The sequence below is a fragment of the Megalobrama amblycephala genome, linkage group LG3 (genome assembly GCF_018812025.1).
Source record: "Megalobrama amblycephala isolate DHTTF-2021 linkage group LG3, ASM1881202v1, whole genome shotgun sequence".
NCBI classification, from domain to species: domain Eukaryota; kingdom Metazoa; phylum Chordata; class Actinopteri; order Cypriniformes; family Xenocyprididae; genus Megalobrama; species Megalobrama amblycephala.
In genome coordinates this window covers 40,034,601-40,057,274 of record NC_063046.1, presented here as the reverse complement: position 1 = coordinate 40,057,274, position 22,674 = coordinate 40,034,601, and the positions used below count along the sequence as shown (strand labels likewise).

The 22,674-nt window shown below is 37.5% G+C and overlaps 6 protein-coding genes and 1 pseudogene across 6 annotated transcripts; all 7 read left to right on the top strand.

Moving 5' to 3' along the window:
- The first annotated feature begins 6,624 nt into the window (after nucleotides 1-6,624).
- LOC125264160 (histone H1-like) lies at nucleotides 6,625-7,768 on the top strand. The gene has a single exon (XM_048183374.1). The coding sequence runs from the start codon at nucleotides 6,727-6,729 to the stop codon at nucleotides 7,372-7,374; it is 648 nt and encodes a 215-aa protein (XP_048039331.1). The 5' UTR covers nucleotides 6,625-6,726; the 3' UTR covers nucleotides 7,375-7,768.
- Nucleotides 7,769-7,817: 49 nt separating this feature from the next.
- Nucleotides 7,818-8,537, top strand: LOC125265262 (histone H2A-like). The gene has a single exon (XM_048185379.1). It carries the CDS (start codon nucleotides 8,006-8,008, stop codon nucleotides 8,390-8,392), a length of 387 nt encoding a protein of 128 aa, XP_048041336.1. The 5' UTR covers nucleotides 7,818-8,005; the 3' UTR covers nucleotides 8,393-8,537.
- A 426-nt stretch (nucleotides 8,538-8,963) lies between these two features.
- On the top strand, nucleotides 8,964-9,928 carry LOC125265259 (annotated as a pseudogene).
- Nucleotides 9,929-10,246: 318 nt separating this feature from the next.
- LOC125265258 (histone H1-like) lies at nucleotides 10,247-11,278 on the top strand. Its single transcript, XM_048185377.1, has one exon. It carries the CDS (start codon nucleotides 10,357-10,359, stop codon nucleotides 11,002-11,004), a length of 648 nt encoding a protein of 215 aa, XP_048041334.1. The 5' UTR covers nucleotides 10,247-10,356; the 3' UTR covers nucleotides 11,005-11,278.
- A 312-nt stretch (nucleotides 11,279-11,590) lies between these two features.
- Nucleotides 11,591-12,104, top strand: LOC125265260 (histone H2A-like). Its single transcript, XM_048185378.1, has one exon. It carries the CDS (start codon nucleotides 11,634-11,636, stop codon nucleotides 12,018-12,020), a length of 387 nt encoding a protein of 128 aa, XP_048041335.1. The 5' UTR covers nucleotides 11,591-11,633; the 3' UTR covers nucleotides 12,021-12,104.
- A 583-nt stretch (nucleotides 12,105-12,687) lies between these two features.
- Nucleotides 12,688-14,089, top strand: LOC125265264 (histone H3-like). Its single transcript, XM_048185381.1, has 2 exons — nucleotides 12,688-13,052; nucleotides 13,535-14,089. Exons 1-2 carry the CDS (start codon nucleotides 12,724-12,726, stop codon nucleotides 13,860-13,862), a joined length of 657 nt encoding a protein of 218 aa, XP_048041338.1. The 5' UTR covers nucleotides 12,688-12,723; the 3' UTR covers nucleotides 13,863-14,089.
- A 456-nt stretch (nucleotides 14,090-14,545) lies between these two features.
- LOC125265263 (histone H2B-like) lies at nucleotides 14,546-15,040 on the top strand. Its single transcript, XM_048185380.1, has one exon. The coding sequence runs from the start codon at nucleotides 14,581-14,583 to the stop codon at nucleotides 14,953-14,955; it is 375 nt and encodes a 124-aa protein (XP_048041337.1). The 5' UTR covers nucleotides 14,546-14,580; the 3' UTR covers nucleotides 14,956-15,040.
- Nucleotides 15,041-22,674: the final 7,634 nt, after the last annotated feature.

Here is a 22,674-nt window from a genome sequence, read left to right as displayed (position 1 = left end):
AACAGGCTGTACATTTTTTTATTTATTTTTTTTAATTTAAACATATTTAGTTAAACCTATTTAATAAACAGAAACATATTTACATATTTCATTTATTTAAAGGTACTATGTCATAAGACACATATAAACCTATGCATATGAAACCAAGATGCATATTTGGAACCAAGAGGATATTTTCAGATAGATGTTAATTTCCCATTTGTATTTGATTTATATAGAGAATTAACATGCATCTGGAAAACTCCTCTTGGTTCCAAATATACAAATATCCAAATATCTTGGTTTCATATATATGCATAGGTTTATATGTGTCTTATGCAGGGCTCTACAGTAACACTTGTGCTCCTAATAAAAAAAAAAAATTAGGAGCACAGTCAAAAATTTAGGAGCACTTTCTGATCAATAACAGACATAACTTTCCTATTACCGGGCAATATTTACCCATTTAAATTAATTTCCACAGGCATTTTTACCATTATAAGAGCTTTTTCCCCCTAATCTTATTAAATGTATGCATTATATTTCATCAATTTCTTAAATTAAAATAGAAAAATTCTTTTTGAATGTTAAATAATAAATTTAGTTAGAACAATAAGACCCAATCAGGTTGTTATCTATCAAAATAAATCATCAAAAATCTTTGCACTGCAGAGGTGGCACAGAAGCTCCATCTGAAGTGGTTTTTAGACACATTTACATAGACTGCTTAATGCAGCTCACTGGTAAATAATGTTGTACAAATATTTTGAAATATAATTATTTTAAATTTAGAAATATGTAAAAATTAAGTAAGATTTGTATTGTATTACAGTGATGATACAAGAGAACTGAAATTGAATGCATTTCTGATTTGTTTATGCTGCATGACGATACAGTTAGCTTTCTCATGACACTAGTTTTAATTATGCAACTTTGCTGTATAACGAATCGATAAAAGCAACCAGCTGATATAAACTAATGCAAATAGATGGTAACAATCATGACATTAAACATTTGGGTTGAACTTGCGTGTGTTTTTGTCACATTGTTTTAAAGATCAAAGTGCAGGATAAAAAAGTAATTTTTGCCTTAAAGAATGAATTGATTCTGAACTGCCGAAATGAGTCTTCAGCAATTACAGTCTCACTTCCTGTTACAAACCTACATAACAATGTAAAAATTTGCGTAATGGCAGCCGGTTGCTCACGAACAACATCTATTTTGACCCCCCTTCAAACAGTGAGACTGGAAGACTGAGAAAAAAAAAGAAAATCCACTTTGCATGCACTTCCAAAAGACAAGGACTCGCGCTGGATTTGATACGGTAAAACTGACGCCTTTGTTACTGTTCGAATCTGCATCTCATTTCAGAGGCTGCGTCCTCCGGGGGTCGCAGTTATTTTCAGGCAAAAAAGTGAGCGAAATGCTCGCACTGTATGACATAGTACCTTAAAATAGATGAAATATATGTTTTAGTTTATTAAATAGGCCTATGTAACTAAATGTGTTTACTGGAATGCATTTTTTTTTTTTAAAAGTGATTTACTTTTAAACTTTATTTAGTGGCAAATGATCATGCATGTTGTCTTTAAATCTTATCAGTGTTTCATCTCTGAGAAAAGACAAAAGCTCAGCTCAGGAAACCTCAAGTCAGTGTTTGTAAAGGGAACTTGTTTGTAAAAGGAAGTGGTCTTGGCTCGGTTTTGAGGCTTTATAATCCATTTCATAAAGCTATTGTTTTCAGGCTGCTAAGAGAATCTGTGTATCATTCGTTCAGTCATTTTTTGATTTAATATTGAAAGTAGAAAAATGTGAAAATGGCTCTAGTCTTCCTTAGCTGTAGTTGTACAGATTCTCAACATGTTTATTGCAACAACATTTAAAAGTTTTCTCTGCAAACAAACAACCAGACTAACTAATGCATGGCTCGACACAAACTGTACCGGGGGAGAGACTATGGGATTTCTTCTGTGTAGACATAAGTTCACCTATGGCTACGCATGTCAGAGAAATAGCCTGACTGTGCTGTCGTGCCATTCTCAAGAAGATAAGAGTAAATTAGTGAGAAGTGTGAGAGGGTCTGTGGTGATAAACTCACAACTCAAAAGCTGTGGGGTTCTTTTGGTCGTTCATTTATCTGTCACCCTTATATGTTGAATGTGAAAAATATGACATTTTATAATAATATGTAACCAAAGTTGTTTGTTGTGTATTGTAGGGTCATGTGCGGATCCATATGTTGAGGTGCACAAAGCTGTCAGAGACTCGCTGGATTTAACTGCTAATTAGCCTACTCAAAAGAAGATCTTGAAGTAACAAACTTGGCTATACATTTGTTGAGTAATTTCTACTTGGTTGAAATTTACTTTGCATATTCTGTTTCAAGTGCATTTTACTCAAACATTTTACTCCAGGAACGTGGTTGGGAAAAAAGAAATTATGGTCAGAAGACAAGGTGGCGGCACAATGATCAGTCTATAATCACCCAAGCGGGACTAAACTGCAAACCGATCCAAAGTAAAGCAAGCCATGCCGAGCATACCAGTGTCTCTTACCTGATCTCTGATGAGTTTTTGTAGACCTTTTAATGAGGTATTTGTATAATTAAAAGGAATAATAGTAGTTTATTAGTCTCTGTTTAGCTGACTTATCCATAAAAAAAAAATAAAATAAAAAAAAGCCCTAAAAATTGATAAAAGAATACATTTCATACAGACACTTAATATTTAATAGTATTAGATGATTAGTTAATTGCATCTGATAGGCCTATATAAATATAAAAATAAATAAAAAATAAAAGTTAAATTTTTTTTTTTTAAATGTATAAACAGAAAATAATAAATTTAGAGGATTATTTTATCAAGTAATTTATACATTTATTTATTTTCCTATTATCACATTTATTTACCTATTTATTCATTCATGTATTTATTTATTTTTTATTTATATAGGTTTGGTCCTCCATAATACAAATACTTGTTTCATTTTGCATGGCACCTAACTTTTCTGTGAAATAAATAAATGTTAAAATAAATAAATCTGTAATTAAATACATATTGGAATAAATAAATATCAAAATAAATGAATGCATAAATAAGTAAATATAAAATAAATGGAAAAATAAATAAAAGAATAAATAAATAAAATAGAAATAATTAAAACAAAAGCAGAAAATAATAAATTGGGGGGGGTGAATTTTATTAAAAATGAATCATATTTATTTTATCAAGTCGTTTATTCATTTATTTATTTTCCTATTATCACACTTATTTACCTATTTATCTATTTATTCATTTATATATTTATTCATTCATTCATTTATTTATTCATTTTTAATTTTTGCAGGTTTGATCCTACATATTTCTGAGCAGTTTATTTTTGCTACAAAATAAGCAATATCGCCATCTACAGGGCTTTGTATGTACTATATTTTGCCTTTACTAATACCAAAGTCCCTTTAAGTGTTATTCTATAGTCTTTGCTAATACTCACCCAAACTTGTCAACAAGACTACTTTAGGTGAATGCAAGGATATAGCAGCAAGTAAATCACAGGAGATGAGGACATGACTGCAGTCGGTGAAGTGCAAGTAATTAAATTTTAATATTTAAAGGTGCTACAGAGGATGTTTTGTTTTATACATTTTTGCAATATTACTTGAAACTGTCTTTACTAACTGATAAAAGACTATTTATTAGGTGCACTGAAAGGAATAATATTAATATACATCATCTGTGCACGCGGCAGGGCCTTAAAGTCGGCATGAAACGGAAGTTGCGATTGTCTTTTCTTCTGTACTGTGACGTCTATCCAAGTGAAACGGCATCTGAAATGAGAGGGCGGGACTTGATTTTGTCCTTCGGGAATTGATTGGAAGTTGGGCGTTGCTAACAAAATGGAGGCAGATATGAATTACTCCGTGCACTCACGTTACTGTAACTTAGAGCTGTATTGAGGATGACGAGGACGGTTAACGGCACTAAACAGCGAGAGAGTCTGACTGACTGATGGTGCGTGTCCGTTGGCGCGGAGCAAGCGGTTAAAAGAGCGAGTGTTTTCGGTTCATCCCTATGGAAGTTGAGCCGCGCGTAAATTAAGTGACGCTCAACTTCCATAAGAATGAATCTAAAAATGCTCTGGTTGCTTGCTCTGCTCCAGTGGACACGCAGCCCGACTGACTGAGGGTGTCGCAGGTTCCTTTCCATGTTTACTGTACACCCCAATGACTGGCATCAGCGGTGGTTAATGCATTAATCTCTATAAAGTGAAGCACAGCATTTACCCAATACCTCACTGCAATTCCTGATAGCTCCACCCTTGCGCCATAGCATGTGACAGGAAGAGACGATGAGTCGTTTTGAAGGTGGATGGGTGGTTAAAGTGGAAATATAATGGGTGATTTTGATTAAAGATTGAGGGCACATGAATTTTAAAAAAATAATGAAGTTCACAGATAAATTATTGCTAATAAATACTACAATATTCCATAAAAAAATAAGAATTGTCAATTTTGATTTCATGCCGACTTTAAAAACATCAATTAACATTGGCCCTCTGGCTTCTCAATCACTGCCATGACGTTCCTTGTGAGAGACGTGCGCGCTCCAGTAACTTTCCACAGCCGCCGCATGCAATGTTTTTGTCAGGAGTAACAACTGCAGATTATGAGTTACCTGCGGTGAGTCCGACATCATGAATCCACAAACACGACACAGCGAATGCCGGTGGTAAACAAACACTCGTGTTCCAATACTCGTGCACAAGTTTTGGGAGGCGTTCCCTTGAAATGAGCTGTGAAGGAGGGGGGCTGTTCTTACGCATGCACTCATTTCAAAAACTCACTAACAGTCTTTGGTTTCTCAGTCGTCGAAAACATCCTTTGTAGCACCTTTAAGGGGGGAAATGTACTGTATTGGGGAAAACAATGCAGGTAATGTGGCTGTTGTGCTATTTTGTGGTTAAAGTGTAGTTTGTGGTTTAAAGGGTTAGTTCACCCAAAAATGAAATTTCTGTCATACCCTCATGTGGTTCCAAACCCGTAATACCTTTGTTCATCTTCAGAACACAAATTAAGATATTTTTGATGAAATCCAAGAGGAAGCAACATATACCGTCATTCAAGGTCCAGAGTTAGTAAAGACATTGTTAAAATAGTCAACGTGACTACAGTGGTTCAACCTTAATGTGGCCACAGTTCTTCTGAATTTAGTTTGTCTCAGTTTCATCTGTTTCTTCATGTAATCACAGACGGATTTGGAGCACCGGCTGTTGTCAGACTCCTAGTGCATACAAAAATATCACTGGATTATTACAATTAATGGCAAAATGATTCTTTAAAATATGTGAACTGATATTTCCTACTGAAATACTACAGCAAAAGATATAAATAACTGGCTTAAAACCAGGGGGTGAAAATACTGATGTGCATAAGACTTTTGCACAGTACTGTAGGCTATATATATATAATAACCCAACACACTTTTGATTACATTTGAAATACAGCTTGTTTTACTTTTACACAATGATTGATAGAAAAAACAGGCAAATTCTGCATTTTGTCCATCCATTTTTAGTTGACTGAAAACATGCTGTCTGTAATATGATCAGATCTAGACTGCTTTGCTGTCACAAAAGTGTTTTTGTATGTATCACCATATTCCATAAGACCAATTCCATAAGGCAATTTGTCAACATTTAAAGTCCAATGTGATTTATTAACTAACATAAACAACAATTATTAATAAATACTGGAAAATGTATTGCTCATTGCTATGTTAGTAAAATACATAAACTAATGTTAACAAATGAGACCTTATTGTAAAGTGTACCCATAAAATATATATGTAGATGGCATTATGATGCTTTATTCTGTTAAATATGTAAAATATTTATTAATAAATGTAATACATTTTCTAACCTAACAATCACTTTCATAATACTAAAGCTGTTCAAAACTGCAATTAATCCAGACAATTATGAGTTATATTTTATGCCATTTATCTGCTCACACTCAAGACTACAAAATCAACTATTCAACTATTATTTGAATAGAAACACATAAAGATATCAAATCAAATGTTATCAGACAAAAAAATAAAACTTGGACAAAACTCTCACATTTACCCAGTATCAGGGTGCAAAACCTGTTACTGAAAGCTAAAACCTTTGGGTAAAGTATCCCGCAGCTATAAAGCATTGAACGTGAGAATCAGCAGTGACCGGAGAGTAGTTACACAGACAGATGTGGCGTGTGCTTCAATATGCCCAAAACAACTTCTGAATGAAACACTTCGTAAGTCCCTCGGCGATCTTCTTTCCATTAAAGCTATTGTCAAAGTGATAATTCAACACATGGGGGAAAAGCCAAGTCGTTTACCACTATTTATTTTCATAAACCACGTGAAATGTATAAGCAACCTTCTCCTTTACCGCGTATATGCCGTGGATTTGATCTGACGGTGCTAAAATAAAGGTTCACTCGTTACGTGTTTTGGGCTCCAAGTAAAGTTCAATACCTCTACTCGATATATATGTTGTTTTTGCTTCAAAAAAATATTTTACCACTTCAGTTTTTGCTTCAAACATGAACGGAGAAAACACAAGCACCGTCTCCTTCTGAAGGAGCTCAGAGAGAGCAGGGAAAGTTGAGTCTACGTGGTTCTCATGCTGTGGTTAAATGCGCAGCTCTGCCCAGCAGCGGCTCATTATTAGTCAGTTTGTGTGAGTCCAGATTTGCTCCGAGAAATCATGGCAGAAGAAACCGCTCCAGCAGCTGCCGCGACCAAAGCGGCCAAGAAGAAATCAGCAGTTAAACGCAAGAGAACAGGCCCAAGCGTCGGTGAGCTGATTGTCAAGACTGTGTCCGCATCTAAGGAGAGGAGCGGTGTGTCCCTCGCTGCCCTGAAGAAAGCGCTCGCTGCCGGTGGCTACGATGTGGAGAAGAACAACTCCCGCGTCAAGATTGCCGTTAAGAGTCTGGTATCTAAAGGTACCCTGGTCCAGACCAAAGGGACCGGCGCCTCTGGCTCCTTCAAGCTCAACAAGAAGCAGGCCGAGACCAAGACAAAACCTGCTAAGAAAGCTGCTCCTAAAGCCAAGAAACCCGCATCCAAGAAACCTGCTGCCGCTAAGAAGCCCAAAACTGCAGCTGCAAAGAAACCCAAAACTGCAGCAGCAAAGAAGGCCGCCGCTAAAAAATCACCGAAGAAGGCGAAGAAACCAGCCGCTAAAAAGGCAACAAAGAGCCCCAAGAAAGCAAAGAAACCAGCGACTCCTAAGAAAGCAGCAACTCCTAAAAAAGCAGCCAAGAGCCCTAAAAAGGTAAAGGCAGCCAAACCCAAAACGGCGAAACCTAAAGCAGCCAAGCCTAAAAAGACAGCAGCAAAAAAGAAATAAACTCAGCCCTTTACCCCATGTGTTTTATCAAAAAGGCTCTTTTAAGAGCCACCCACTAATTCATAGTAAAGAGCATTATTTCATCGGTCGACTGTTCAATTAAAGTGTAATTGTCTTTCCTATTACAAGTGAAAGCAAAAAGCAAATTAATGGGCTTGAAATGTTCATGTTTTGCAAATGCATTAATGTATGTTGATGTTATTGATGAAGTGAAGTTTCTCTAGTATGTTTACGTTTTTATACCAGTAAAATATTAAACTATTCTACTTTATGACCAACATGTTTAACTTTTAATCACTATTATTATTTATTAATTAAAACTACACAATAAGGTAATGGACAAGAAATAAAAAAATGAAAAAAGTTTCAAGAAAACACATTAAAAGGAAGCTAAGCGGCATTATATATATATTATAATATATATAATGCCGTTTTAATGTGACATGAAGGATGTTATTAACAAAAAGGGGGTTGGGTTTGGTGTTTGGAGGGAAGTTCACTGATTGGCTGGGAATGTGTTCAGACTTCAGCCAATAGGAGACTGGCACGCTTTCTTTTAAAAGTCATCTCACAACTGCCCACAGCATTGTCATTGTTATTTTTGGTAGTCGAAAATAAACTTAAAACTGCAATGAGTGGACGAGGGAAAACCGGTGGAAAGGCTCGCGCCAAGGCCAAGAGTCGCTCTTCCAGGGCGGGACTGCAGTTCCCCGTCGGCCGTGTTCACAGGCTTCTCCGCAAAGGCAACTATGCTCAGCGTGTTGGTGCCGGTGCTCCGGTTTATTTGGCCGCTGTACTCGAGTATCTCACTGCTGAGATCCTGGAGTTGGCTGGAAACGCCGCTCGCGACAATAAGAAGACCCGTATTATTCCTCGTCACCTGCAGCTGGCGGTACGCAATGACGAGGAGTTGAATAAGCTTCTGGGTGGTGTGACCATCGCTCAGGGTGGTGTGCTGCCCAACATTCAGGCCGTGCTGCTGCCCAAGAAGACCGAGAAGCCAGCGAAGACCAAATAAACTGACTGGAGGTTCTCCTTAAACAAAAGGCTCTTTTAAGAGCCACCCAATTTCTCCCCGTGAGAGTAAATTACATTCATTGTATCTTTATTTGATTTTTTTTATTTATTTATTTTTTTTTTATTTTCATTTATTTATCGTCATTTATTTTTATTTTTATTTAGTCTAGTAAAAAAAAAAAAAAAACAGATGGATGTTAATGAGTCTACGTTTCTTGTATTCAACAGCCTTAACCTTTTTGCCAGATTGAAGTTTATGTAAACTACTTTATTTGACGTTCTATTCATAAGTTTCACTGAAAATACACATGATCCTTGCTGTTTTCTTCTTGTATTTGGATTTGTGTATTTTGAAAAGTGCGTATAGATTTACTAGCATGGCTAAAAAGAATTAAACTGGTATAATTGTATATAATTTAAACACAAAAAAAATAAAATCTTAAATATTTAACGTGGTGATAAGTATCTACGCATACAAAGAGAAACAAGAACGTTTGGGCGGGAAACAAGCTGTCATCTCTTGTTTGAAAACAGGTGGCGCACAGCCATTGGCCAACTACTATAGGCAATAACCAATCGAATGCCTCTGAAGTAAGCCGTCCAATGAGCGCATGGCAGCCCTGTGCTTTAAATAAGCACTGTGAGCCAGTGAACTGTTCATACGTTGGTTTTATTCTAAGCAGTAGAGCTCGTTTGATACAATGGCAAGAACCAAACAGACCGCTCGTAAGTCCACCGGAGGAAAAGCCCCGAGGAAGCAGCTAGCTACTAAAGCTGCTCGTAAGAGCGCACCAGCTACCGGTGGCGTCAAGAAGCCCATCGTTACAGGCCCGGTACCGTGGCACTGAGAGAGATTCGCCGTTACCAGAAATCCACTGAACTGCTGATTCGTAAACTGCCATTCCAGCGTCTGGTCAGAGAAATCGCTCAAGATTTCAAGACTGATCTTCGCTTCCAGAGCTCGGCTGTCATGGCCCTGCAGGAGGCTAGTGAGGCTTATTTGGTCGGTCTGTTTGAAGACACCAACTTGTGCGCTATCCACGCCAAGAGAGTCACCATCATGCCCAAAGACATTCAGCTGGCCCGCCGCATTCGCGGAGAGCGCGCTTAAATCCACAGCTGCATCAGTCATAAAAACCCCCAAAGGCTCTTTTAAGAGCCACTTCAAAACTACAAAAGATGATTTCCATTAAAAAAAAAAAAAAAAATATGAACATATAAATGCCACGGCGGTCTTCTGAATAAAGTGTTTTTTTTTTCTTCTAATCTAAAAACAAATTAAGTAAATGCTTCTTTAAGTGTTGTTTAGCATTAATTATATTATATGCATATGTTTACCAATATTACTTAAACCCTATTTCCACAATCAAGACAGAACTGGACTTTGAAAGACGTAACGGATGACGACAACTGGAACCGCCCATGAATGTGGTTCCAACTAGGTCCGCTAGCTGACTATAAACAACTCTTCTGCAACGTTTTTCATTACTCGGTTGTTGTGAACTGAAGAATAGTATCTGCAGTCATGTCTGGAAGAGGAAAAGGTTTGTCAAAGTGCTAATTCAACACATGGGGGAAAAACCAAGTCGTTTACCACTATTTATTTTCATAAACCACGTGAAATGTATAAGCAACCTTCTCCTTTACCGCGTATATGCCGTGGATTTGATCTGACGGTGCTAAAATAAAGGTTCACTCGTTACGTGTTTTGGGCTCCAAGTAAAGTTCAATACCTCTACTCGATATATATGTTGTTTTTGCTTCAAAAAAATATTTTACCACTTCAGTTTTTGCTTCAAACATGAACGGAGAAAACACAAGCACCGTCTCCTTCTGAAGGAGCTCAGAGAGAGCAGGGAAAGTTGAGTCTACGTGGTTCTCATGCTGTGGTTAAATGCGCAGCTCTGCCCAGCAGCGGCTCATTATTAGTCAGTTTGTGTGAGTCCAGATTTGCTCCGAGAAATCATGGCAGAAGAAACCGCTCCAGCAGCTGCCGCGACCAAAGCGGCCAAGAAGAAATCAGCAGTTAAACGCAAGAGAACAGGCCCAAGCGTCGGTGAGCTGATTGTCAAGACTGTGTCCGCATCTAAGGAGAGGAGCGGTGTGTCCCTCGCTGCCCTGAAGAAAGCGCTCGCTGCCGGTGGCTACGATGTGGAGAAGAACAACTCCCGCGTCAAGATTGCCGTTAAGAGTCTGGTATCTAAAGGTACCCTGGTCCAGACCAAAGGGACCGGCGCCTCTGGCTCCTTCAAGCTCAACAAGAAGCAGGCCGAGACCAAGACAAAACCTGCTAAGAAAGCTGCTCCTAAAGCCAAGAAACCCGCATCCAAGAAACCTGCTGCCGCTAAGAAGCCCAAAACTGCAGCTGCAAAGAAACCCAAAACTGCAGCAGCAAAGAATGCCGCCGCTAAAAAATCACCGAAGAAGGCGAAGAAACCAGCCGCTAAAAAGGCAACAAAGAGCCCCAAGAAAGCAAAGAAACCAGCGACTCCTAAGAAAGCAGCAACTCCTAAAAAAGCAGCCAAGAGCCCTAAAAAGGTAAAGGCAGCCAAACCCAAAACGGCGAAACCTAAAGCAGCCAAGCCTAAAAAGACAGCAGCAAAAAAGAAATAAACTCAGCCCTTTACCCCATGTGTTTTATCAAAAAGGCTCTTTTAAGAGCCACCCACTAATTCATAGTAAAGAGCATTATTTCATCGGTCGACTGTTCAATTAAAGTGTAATTGTCTTTCCTATTACAAGTGAAAGCAAAAAGCAAATTAATGGGCTTGAAATGTTCATGTTTTGCAAATGCATTAATGTATGTTGATGTTATTGATGAAGTGAAGTTTCTCTAGTATGTTTACGTTTTTATACCAGTAAAATATTAAACTATTCTACTTTATGACCAACATGTTTAACTTTTAATCACTATTATTATTTATTAATTAAAACTACACAATAAGGTAATGGACAAGAAATAAAAAAATGAAAAAAGTTTCAAGAAAACACATTAAAAGGAAGCTAAGCGGCATTATAATATTTATAATATATATAATGCCGTTTTAATGTGACATGAAGGATGTTATTAACAAAAAGGGGGTTGGGTTTGGTGTTTGGAGGGAAGTTCACTGATTGGCTGGGAATGTGTTCAGACTTCAGCCAATAGGAGACTGGCACGCTTTCTTTTAAAAGTCATCTCACAACTGCCCACAGCATTGTCATTGTTATTTTTGGTAATCGAAAATAAATTTAAAACTGCAATGAGTGGACGAGGGAAAACCGGTGGAAAGGCTCGCGCCAAGGCCAAGAGTCGCTCTTCCAGGGCGGGACTGCAGTTCCCCGTCGGCCGTGTTCACAGGCTTCTCCGCAAAGGCAACTATGCTCAGCGTGTTGGTGCCGGTGCTCCGGTTTATTTGGCCGCTGTACTCGAGTATCTCACTGCTGAGATCCTGGAGTTGGCTGGAAACGCCGCTCGCGACAATAAGAAGACCCGTATCATTCCTCGTCACCTGCAGCTGGCGGTGCGTAATGACGAGGAGTTGAATAAGCTTCTGGGTGGTGTGACCATCGCTCAGGGTGGTGTGCTGCCCAACATTCAGGCCGTGCTGCTGCCCAAGAAGACCGAGAAGCCAGCGAAGACCAAATAAACTGACTGGAGGTTCTCCTTAAACAAAAGGCTCTTTTAAGAGCCACCCAATTTCTCCCCGTGAGAGTAAATTACATTCATTGTATCTTTATTTGATTTTTTTTATTTATTTATTTTTTTTTTATTTTCATTTATTTATCGTCATTTATTTTTATTTTTATTTAGTCTAGTAAAAAAAAAACAAAAACAGATGGATGTTAATGAGTCTACATTTCTTGTATTCAACAGCCTTAACCTTTTTGCCAGATTTAAGTTTATGTAAACTACTTTATCTGACGTTATATTCATAAATACGTTTCACTGAAAATACATATGGTCCTTGCTGTTTTCTTCTTGTATTTGAATTTGTGCATTTTTAAAAGTGCGTATAGATTTACTAGCATGGCTAAAAAGAATTAAACTGGTATAATTGTATATAATTTAAACACAAAAAAATAAAATCTTAAATATTTAACGTGGTGATAAGTATCTACGCATACAAAGAGAAACAAGAACGTTTGGGCGGGAAACAAGCTGTCATCTCTTGTTTGAAAACAGGTGGCGCACAGCCATTGGCCAACTACTATAGGCAATAACCAATCGAATGCCTCTGAAGTAAGCCGTCCAATGAGCGCATGGCAGCCCTGTGCTTTAAATAAGCACTGCGAGCCAGTGAACTGTTCATACGTTGGTTTTATTTTAAGCAGTAGAGCTCGTTTGATACAATGGCAAGAACCAAACAGACCGCTCGTAAGTCCACCGGAGGAAAAGCCCCGAGGAAGCAGCTAGCTACTAAAGCTGCTCGTAAGAGCGCACCAGCTACCGGTGGCGTCAAGAAGCCCCATCGTTACAGGCCCGGTACCGTGGCACTGAGAGAGATTCGCCGTTACCAGAAATCCACTGAACTGCTGATTCGTAAACTGCCATTCCAGCGTCTGGTCAGAGAAATCGCTCAAGATTTCAAGACTGATCTTCGCTTCCAGAGCTCGGCTGTCATGGCCCTGCAGGAGGCTAGTGAGGCTTATTTGGTCGGTCTGTTTGAAGACACCAACTTGTGCGCTATCCACGCCAAGAGAGTCACCATCATGCCCAAAGACATTCAGCTGGCCCGCCGCATTCGCGGAGAGCGCGCTTAAATCCACAGCTGCATCAGTCATAAAAACCCCCAAAGGCTCTTTTAAGAGCCACTTCAAAACTACAAAAGATGATTTCCATTAAAAAAAAAAAAAAAAAAATATGAACATATAAATGCCACGGCGGTCTTCTGAATAAAGTGTTTTTTTTTTCTTCTAATCTAAAAACAAATTAAGTAAATGCTTCTTTAAGTGTTGTTTAGCATTAATTATATTATATGCATATGTTTACCAATATTACTTAAACCCTATTTCCACAATCAAGACAGAACTGGACTTTGAAAGACGTAACGGATGACGACAACTGGAACCGCCCATGAATGTGGTTCCAACTAGGTCCGCTAGCTGACTATAAACAACTGTTCTGCAACGTTTTTCATTACTCGGTTGTTGTGAACTGAAGAATAATATCAGCAGTCATGTCTGGAAGAGGAAAAGGCGGTAAAGGGCTCGGAAAAGGAGGCGCTAAGCGTCACCGAAAGGTTCTTCGTGATAATATCCAGGGAATCACTAAACCCGCTATTCGTCGTCTTGCTCGCCGTGGCGGAGTCAAGCGTATTTCTGGCCTGATCTATGAAGAGACTCGCGGTGTGTTGAAGGTGTTTCTGGAGAACGTCATTCGTGATGCTGTTACCTACACTGAACACGCCAAAAGAAAGACCGTCACCGCCATGGATGTTGTGTACGCTCTGAAACGACAGGGACGCACCCTGTACGGATTCGGAGGTTAAGTGACTCACAAAAAAAAAAAAAAAAAAAAATCCAACGGCTCTTTTAAGAGCCACCCACATTTCTACACAAAGGTCAAATTTCTAGATGATAAAATTAGATTTTCTGATATAGTGAATTCATAGTGTTTGCTTTAAACTTTACCTCATGTGATTTCTGAAATAATTAGAAGTAAACTATTTTGCCGTATTCTCACTATTTTACTTACTGTTAAATAAACACTACATTTTAAAGAGTCTCGGTCATTGTGATTTTTTTTTTGAGTGTAGTTTACTAACGCTTGTTTTTGCATTCGTATATGCTTGTCTTTCAAAGTCCAGTATGTCCCTTTTTAAATTATAGTGACCTCTACATTGAGTTTGTTTCCAAACGTTAAATTAATATTGAATCCTCAGCGTACGTAATCAAAGACCTGAAATTATTCACAATATTTTACTTGTCAATTCCTAAAAATACGAGAAAAGAAACAAAGGAACGGAGTCAGATGTGGGGGATGGTAGGTGTCGATGGGCGTGGTTAACATTTAAAGCTTCTGATTGGCTCGCCTACATGGCAAGGAACGTTTAATGTGACCAATGAAATCGTTCTATGGGTTGGTCCACAAAGACTCACAATCAGAAGGCCATTCTTCCCTTTTGAAATTAGCATAGGGCAGTGTATAATAACCCACCTCTGGTACTAGAGTTTTATTGTTCTTTGAGTGTTTCTGAACGAAGCATCATGCCTGAACCAGCAAAGTCTGCCCCCAAGAAGGGCTCGAAGAAGGCCGTCACCAAAACCGCTGGGAAGAGTGGGAAGAAGCGCAAGAGGTCCAGGAAGGAGAGCTACGCTATCTATGTTTACAAAGTTCTGAAGCAGGTTCATCCCGACACCGGAATCTCTTCCAAGGCGATGGGAATCATGAACTCATTCGTCAATGACATCTTCGAGCGCATCGCCGGTGAAGCGTCTCGTCTTGCTCACTACAACAAGCGCTCCACCATCACATCAAGAGAAATCCAGACCGCCGTGCGTCTTCTGCTGCCTGGGGAACTGGCCAAACACGCCGTGTCTGAGGGCACAAAGGCTGTGACCAAATACACCAGCTCAAAGTAAAGTGACATCTCATCTGATCAGCGAACCCAAAGGCTCTTTTAAGAGCCATCCATATTATCTTTCAAAAGAGTCCTGATCTTACACTGTTCTCAAACAAACGCAAAAATTTCTTGTCAGTAAGTCGGTGCCCAGCAAGCAATAGCCGTCATTTCACCGTCTCGGTTAACTATAGACCCGATATAGTCCGGCTATGTGTAACCCACTTTTAGCCGAAATAATCATTCATTTGTTTACATGTCGTTTTTGCCTAAATAACTTGCGATATGTATGATATTGCATTATCAAAAGTGAACAGTGATTACAAAGTCCTATATCAAAGTCAACCGTGATTACAACTACAAGGTGTTTGGTTTCATATCTTTGACATGTTATATTTCGTAGGTTGTGCGTAGCCATGATTTAGCTCGTAGTCAGACCGGCTATTTGTAGCCCACCTATAGTCAATCCTGATTTGTTGTAGTTTTTGGACAGGAAGTGCTTTAGATGGTTGATATCTCATCATGTCAATAGCAATGTCAATGATTTCTAGAAGATGTAAGTGGCATTTCATGACATGGTCTATATATATATAAATGCAAGTATACATTTGAAACAGCATATTTTTGCTGTCACACAATCTTACACATTCTACGATTATATATATATATATATATATATATATATATATATATATATATATATACACACAGTACAGTCCAAAAGTTTGGAACCACTAAGATTTAATGTTTTTAAAAGAAGTTTCGTCTGCTCACCAAGGCTACATTATTTAATTAAAAATACAGTAAAAAACAATAATATTGTGAAATATTATTACAATTTAAAATAACTGTTTTCTATTTGAATATATTTCACAAAGTAATTTATTCCTGTGATGGCAAAGCTGAATTTTCAGCATCATTACTCCAGTCTTCAGTGTCACATGATCCTTCAGAAATCATTCTAATATGCTGATCAGCTGCTCAAGAAACATTTAATGTGTACAATTGTACAAAATATTTGTGTACAATATTTTTTTTCAGGATTATTTGATGAATAGAAAGTTCAAAAGAACAGTGTTTATCTGAAATCTAATCTTTTGTAACATTATAAATGTATTTACTGCCACTTTTGATTGATTTAATGCATCCTTGCTGAATAAAAGTATTCATTTCTTTAATTTCTTTCAAAAAAATAAAAATAAAAATTCTTACTGACCCCAAACTTTTGAACGGTAGTGTATAATGCTACAGAAGCTTTGTATTTCAGATAAATGCTGTTCTTTTTAACTTTCTATTCATCAAGGAATCCTGAAAAAAAAAAAAAAGTACACAACTGTTTTCAACATTGAAAATAATCATAAATGTTTATTGAGCAGCAAATCAGCATATTAGAATGATTTCTGAAGGATCATGTGACACTGAAGACTGGAGTAACGATGCTGAAAATTCAGCTTTTTCAGCTTTCAAATTGTAATAATATTTCACAATATTACTGTTTTTTACTGTATTTTTAATTAAATAAATGTAGCCTTGGTGAGCAGACGAAACTTCTTTTAAAAACATTAAAAATCTTAGTGGTTCCAAACTTTTAGACTGTACTGTGTATATATATATATATATATATATATATATATATCGGTATAGCCAAGCCGTATATATAATTATAATTATATACACCACACACATATATGACTGTAATTAATTTTAAGTTAAAGGGGCTCTATGTAATAATGACACCCAGAGTTCAAAATAGGTACTGCAGTCCAAATTCAAAATATTGTTTGGCCCGCCCCCTCGTTCAAAGACGCGGGTTGCCAGCTTTTACAGCATATAGTTGCCAGTGTTGCAGGCCCCGCCTCCGGAGACCCGTCAGACAGATTACTGTCCCTGTGAAAACAGGATGAAACAAAAAGACAGAGAGAGTCGCGTCAGCTCCTTCACAGCTCCTCTGTTGGTGTGAGGAAGCATGCGCAGTTCATCAGTCCATTCGCGACTCCCGGGCAAGAATATCAAAATAAGAGTCCTTTTTTTTCTGTCCATATAAACCAATATACATTTGACAGTTTGCACACTGCATCAAAAAATAAGGTAATCACTGAACTTATATACAGATTTCAGAGAAAAATAAAATAACACAATTGTATACATACTTTGTGTGTATCACACCAGCAACAATAGGGAGCGCAATTGACAATGAAAGCTGAGGAGACTTAAACACTGTAAGCTGATGAGTTGATTTATCTGTTTTGATATGCTGTTGTTCATAGAGATATTTAGATGGATTCAGAGGCTTTTTAGTAGAGATACACCGATTGCAATTTTCTTGGCTGATTCCGATTTCCGATTTTTTGTTAGTGTGATCGGCCGATCCCTATTTTTTGCCGATTCCGATTTTCTTTCTAAGAACTATAAATGACAACATATACAAACAAAAATCTAATTCTTCAATGCAGAGTTTTATTTTCATTAAAAAACAAACAAATAAAAGTCAGTAATAAAATATAAACAGCTCAAATAAATGCAATAGAATAAAGAGAGCTATGAAACATGAAATATGAAAGTTTTTCAGGTTAACTGGGTTTTTATTTAGGTAAGAAATACTACAGAAATTAAAGTAATCAAATGTAAAATAACACATTGTGTTATTTTGCATTGGTTACCTTAATTTCTGTAGTCTTTATTGCAAATAATTCTTACCATTAAAGTTATACAACGTATTCAGTCAAGAGAAGAAAGTGATTTTTTTTGTCTTTTGTTCTTTGATTAACATGACAGACAGCAGCAGGAATATTGGACTGTTGTCCCTTTAAGAGTCTATGAACGGTGTTCAATGGACCCAATACCGTTACACACAACATGAGTTCACTTTCTTAGCTATTTAACGATTAAAAATTGACAGTGTTTATCTGTGTACTCACCAAGATTGCCTGTGCCGCTGGTTTTGACATACTTTTGTATGTATTTGACAGTTTAAGCTCAGTAAGCCACTCATTTTGGTTCTTGTGACTCTGTTTGACTTCTGTCTCTGTTCGTTGGCTTGTCCACTCCACCGCTCAGTGGTGCGCGCGCTTTTGGTGTGACCGCGAAACCTGCGGGAATGACTAAAATTATGCGCAATACAAGCACTACTTACCGGAGCGAATGAGACGAGAGAGAGAGAGAGAGAGAGAGAGAGAGAGAGAGGGGGGGGGGGGGGAGGCGCCGCCCGCGTGGGTGTGTGTCACTTCACCGTGACAGAGAAGAGAGCGAGAACGCACAGCTGACGTTATTGCCTGATTCTCTGACCCAGTTCGTTTGCTGGTTTCCATGGTTGTAATACGCGGCGTTTTCCGCCAACTAGCAACCTGTGATGTCGAAATACTATTGGATCAACTGCAGCACGAGGTTTCGCACAGACCAAAACAAAAAGATATTCCGACACGGAACGCACATTTTCAAAGTAGAATATCTGGCTGTAGCATTGTTTTTCTGAGAAACAAGTAGGTGAACTTGGCATGTTTCCTAAATATCTGCAAACATATTGGGGTATTTTTATGCTTTATTAAAGTAAAAATCTTACATAGAGCCCCTTTAAATAAAAATGTACAATTCTCAACCACTAGATGGCAACTGTGGCTCTACTGAGACGTGACCACTAGCAACGTGAGACTTGAACGTTAGCTCTCAATCACTGTTGCCAGATCTCGCGATAAACTTTTCCGCATTTTACAACTGTTGGAGAGCAAGCAACAGCAAATGTTCAAGCTAATTTCCTTCTTTTGGTCTTGTAAGTATCTGTGTTTTTCATTTTGATATGCGTTCATTATTTATGTACATCATGTGTTATCATGCGTAGGAACATTTTAGCGGGTAACAGTGCACGTAAAACGTGGTTAGATTAACATGCTACATGCACATGTAGTGTTTCCTTGTGCCCTAAAACTCACTATTATCTAAATACAAGGGGGTAAACGTGCACCCTATTATTATTTGTTACAGAAGCCTCATATATCTTTTAATATTTTGATCATTATGTTATGAAAATATGAGTTTTTGATTTGGCAAGGCAAGTTTATTTTGTATAGCACATTTCAACAACATTTTTTAAGGTAATTCAAAATGCTTTGCATAAAACATGGAATTTATGGAACCAAAAATTAATCAGGTTGTTTTATGAACCAAAAAACATTGTTAACCTTTTTTATTTAGGCCTAACTTTTTTTGTCAATGTTTTATATTTTTATTATGTTAAGTTGTATTTTTTTTAAAAATGTTTATTTGTATTGTATTTGTAAAATTTATTTATTTATTTTTTTTATCATTGTGTATTATCTTGAGTTCTTTTTCTAAATAAAACCATTTATATTTAATGGATATATTTGGACGGATTGTCATTTATGAGAACCTGTTATATTTAAGTGAAAAGAATCCTTTACCCATTATTTTGTTGTCTATTACATGTATAGATAGTCATTCATTAGCTGTATATTTGATAACTAGTATATTTTTGGGTTATGGTTAGACATCTATTAGATTTTCACTGACAGCCCAAATTCAGCCATGTTTTAGCCTAGACGGCCGGGCTATGTTTTGACGGCTATTAGACATAAAATTGCTTGCTGGGTGTTTATTGCTGTTAAGTATCAGGCAACACTATTGTTGATCTTGCAGCTATTGTAGAGGATGATGTGAAACTTGTGCTGGGATTTACAGACATGATCATGTTAACATTCACATTTTTATCCATGAATCACAAACCACAGATCAGATTTCCACTGTAACTTGTACGCTTCCAATATTGTCTTACGTGATGGTCTTCTTTCTTTTAGTCAAACCTATAAAGTCACGTTGAGTAAGAAGTATGGGTCACAAAACCCTCTTGATTGTCAAGAATATTTCAACTAATCAAGTGATCGAAAGTCAAGTCAAGTGATTGAAAAAGTTTTTCCAAGGTCAGTTAAAAAAAAAAAAAAAACTCAAATGAGCTCATGGTATTTTTTTCCCCCCACCATGCAGTGTTGAAAAATACATTTAATTAAATTTTTTCCATGTGGTTTATTTGAACATGGTCAATGTGAGAAATAGTTTCAATTGAAGAGATTAATTAATGCTGTTATTTACTGATTAAACTATGTATTGCTGTTTGAATTCTTTCTGAGTGTTCATGTCTCAGTCTCACCATATTCATAGAGTTGTTGAAATTATGCTCTCTTAAAATGGCACAATGAACCTGCTGTTCTTCACATTTAATAGTTTCAAACTATCAGATATTAATGACATCTCTGCTCAGCTTTTACTGACAATCAAGTTCATGTTTGTGAGAAACATCTGAAATCTCATTGCTCTGTCAGAAAAAAACAAACAAAAAACATCTCACATAGGCCTGTTATAAACTGCTGTCAATAGATTATTTAAGAGTGTTATTTGTTCCCCGAGTGTCTTTAACAGGAACTTTTAATAGTTTACAGAGAATTGTAATGATGAAATGCTTTCAAAATGTGATTTAATATCAAACATAAAAATTTACTAATTTTAACATTTATTCATTTTATACAGAACATTTGATACAGAATAAAACTGCTGTAAGATTAATTTTCAGGTAGACTATCTGCAGCCTCAAAGCAGCTATCAGGTCATCAGTTGGAAAAAGGTGGCTCAACCCCATTTGATGGAGAATGATCAAGCAGACGTGTAATGACATTCTTGCAATGTATTAAATGCTTACAATTTTGCATTTGAGACAGTTGAAATGTCGTAGCAGTAGTGGAATGTTAGGAAGTGTTTGGGCATGCAGTTGGTGGAAGTAAAACAGTAAAGTTGTTGCTAAAAGACAGACACCTAATGTATTCTTTTGAATAGACACATCACAGAAAAATTGGACATGAGGATAAAGTTTTTTTCAAATGATATCGCTTATTGGAATATCTTGGGCAGCTTATATAGAATGGCTGGAGCAGTTGTCTAGCAGAATCTAATCTGACTTTTACATGTGTGTTTGAGATCACATTGAGTATGAAGACAGCTGAGAAAGACACAGCAGTTGAGATTGGCATGACTCACACTCGGAAGTTCACATTCTGATCAGAGAGGAAAGAAGTGTTATAGATGTCATGGCAAAAATCACAGCCCTCAGGTATGCCATTTCAAAGATGCAAAATGATTGTGGGAAAACTGGCCACATCAAAAGATCAGAGGAAAAGTGCATGGGCTAACTTTGTAAAATGATCTGTTAACACAAGAACGTCAACATTTTCCCCATGTCACCCTTTTGCAGACCATAAATCTATACGTGTTCCAGCGGCACACTTGTCTTGATAGGTTCAAGAGATGCTCTATCCTCAGGTTCCTGCGTCTTCCTGACCACATAGCTCTTACAGTCAGTTAGCGACATATCCTTTGACATCCACATCCATACAAGCCCAAAAGGTGGAGAGTTCTACCGGAGAGTTCTACTTTGTTCTTGATGGCCTGCATCATCAGTCCTCTCAGGGCAGTAGAGAATTAGGAAGTACAAGCTGGTATCTGATTTTTCCCACCCTATATCTTTGGATCTGCTGTAGAGAACACTGTCCTTGACTTCCAACTTTTCCCAGAGTTTCATTAGTCTCAATCCCAGGGCGAGCTTATTATCCCTCTCTCTTCATGATGGTCTCCTTCTTCTGTCAACAAAGGATATCACACGACTGACAATGGGGTCAGCTCTCTTGTTTCCCCCGTATTTCGAAAAGACTCGGGAGTGTATCCACTCCTCCCTGATTCAAACTGTTGGCATAGTAGGGTCAACTGAGCACCGTGTGCAGGTCCTGCTGGATTCCTAACCTAGACAGGAATCAAAAAATAGCTTTCACACCTTCACTTCTTATCTGGCTCAAGCTCCCAACTTGAACACTCTGAACACTATCCTCAGAATATTGATGGAGTACATTCACTGACAGTCGGAAAGCTTATTGAACCGATTCTGAAGTTACATGATGAGCCTTACTTTCCAAGGCTTCACAGACTTCCAGAGTTCTAACAAAGTGACATTAACTCAAAAATTCAGTTATAGCAAAACACATCACTTATATTTTCATTCTTCTTTTAGCTCACGATTGAAGATGTATTGTCATTTGTGCACTGTTAACTTTAGCAGCTGTTTTAGTAAGAAAATGACAGAGTATCTTTAGTTTATGAGTTAAACTCATAGTCGTGGTTTGACTTCTGCTCTGTGGTCTCAACCATATATTCATACTGGTACAAATATTTATGCTTTTTCTCTTTAGTTTCACAAACCTCAAAATATTAATACAAGAGCAAAGATTCACAGAATGTCTGTGTAATTTTCATTGACTTCCCTTTTTTAGAAAAATGTTCATAAACTGCTGCAAAGTCAATCTACATGAAATATGGTGATGTATACAAAAGCACTTTTGTGACAGCAAAGCAACTGAATTTTGCCAGAATTTAATGACACATACATTGGATGATTTGTTTATTCTGTCAATCCTCATGTAAAACAAGCTTTAAACAAACAAGCTATTTCAAATACATCCACTTTATTAGCAACAAGGAATACAATCGTGCTACTCGACTTTGCTGATCGGTCAACAGGAGCATGCGTGTTATCTGGTTAGTGCCTAATGTAAATGTGTGTTGTGTTCCCTGGGATCTTTTCTGAAATATCATAATTTTGGTTTTATTCAGGTTGACCGTCAGGGCCCAGGTCTGGCAGTATTGCTGCAGCAGGTCCAGGTTCTGCTGTAAACCGTGTTGAGTGGGAGAC

Bases quoted from the DNA above. Each gene is read 5' to 3' on its own strand.
- LOC125264160 (XM_048183374.1), top strand. From the start codon at position 6,727: ATGGCAGAAGAAACCGCTCCAGCAGCTGCCGCGACCAAAGCGGCCAAG.
- LOC125265262 (XM_048185379.1), top strand. From the start codon at position 8,006: ATGAGTGGACGAGGGAAAACCGGTGGAAAGGCTCGCGCCAAGGCCAAG.
- LOC125265258 (XM_048185377.1), top strand. From the start codon at position 10,357: ATGGCAGAAGAAACCGCTCCAGCAGCTGCCGCGACCAAAGCGGCCAAG.
- LOC125265260 (XM_048185378.1), top strand. From the start codon at position 11,634: ATGAGTGGACGAGGGAAAACCGGTGGAAAGGCTCGCGCCAAGGCCAAG.
- LOC125265264 (XM_048185381.1), top strand. From the start codon at position 12,724: ATGGCAAGAACCAAACAGACCGCTCGTAAGTCCACCGGAGGAAAAGCC. The intron at 13,053-13,534 runs GTGCGCTATCCA...TGTGAACTGAAG, and splicing joins CTGTTTGAAGACACCAACTT to AATAATATCAGCAGTCATGT.
- LOC125265263 (XM_048185380.1), top strand. From the start codon at position 14,581: ATGCCTGAACCAGCAAAGTCTGCCCCCAAGAAGGGCTCGAAGAAGGCC.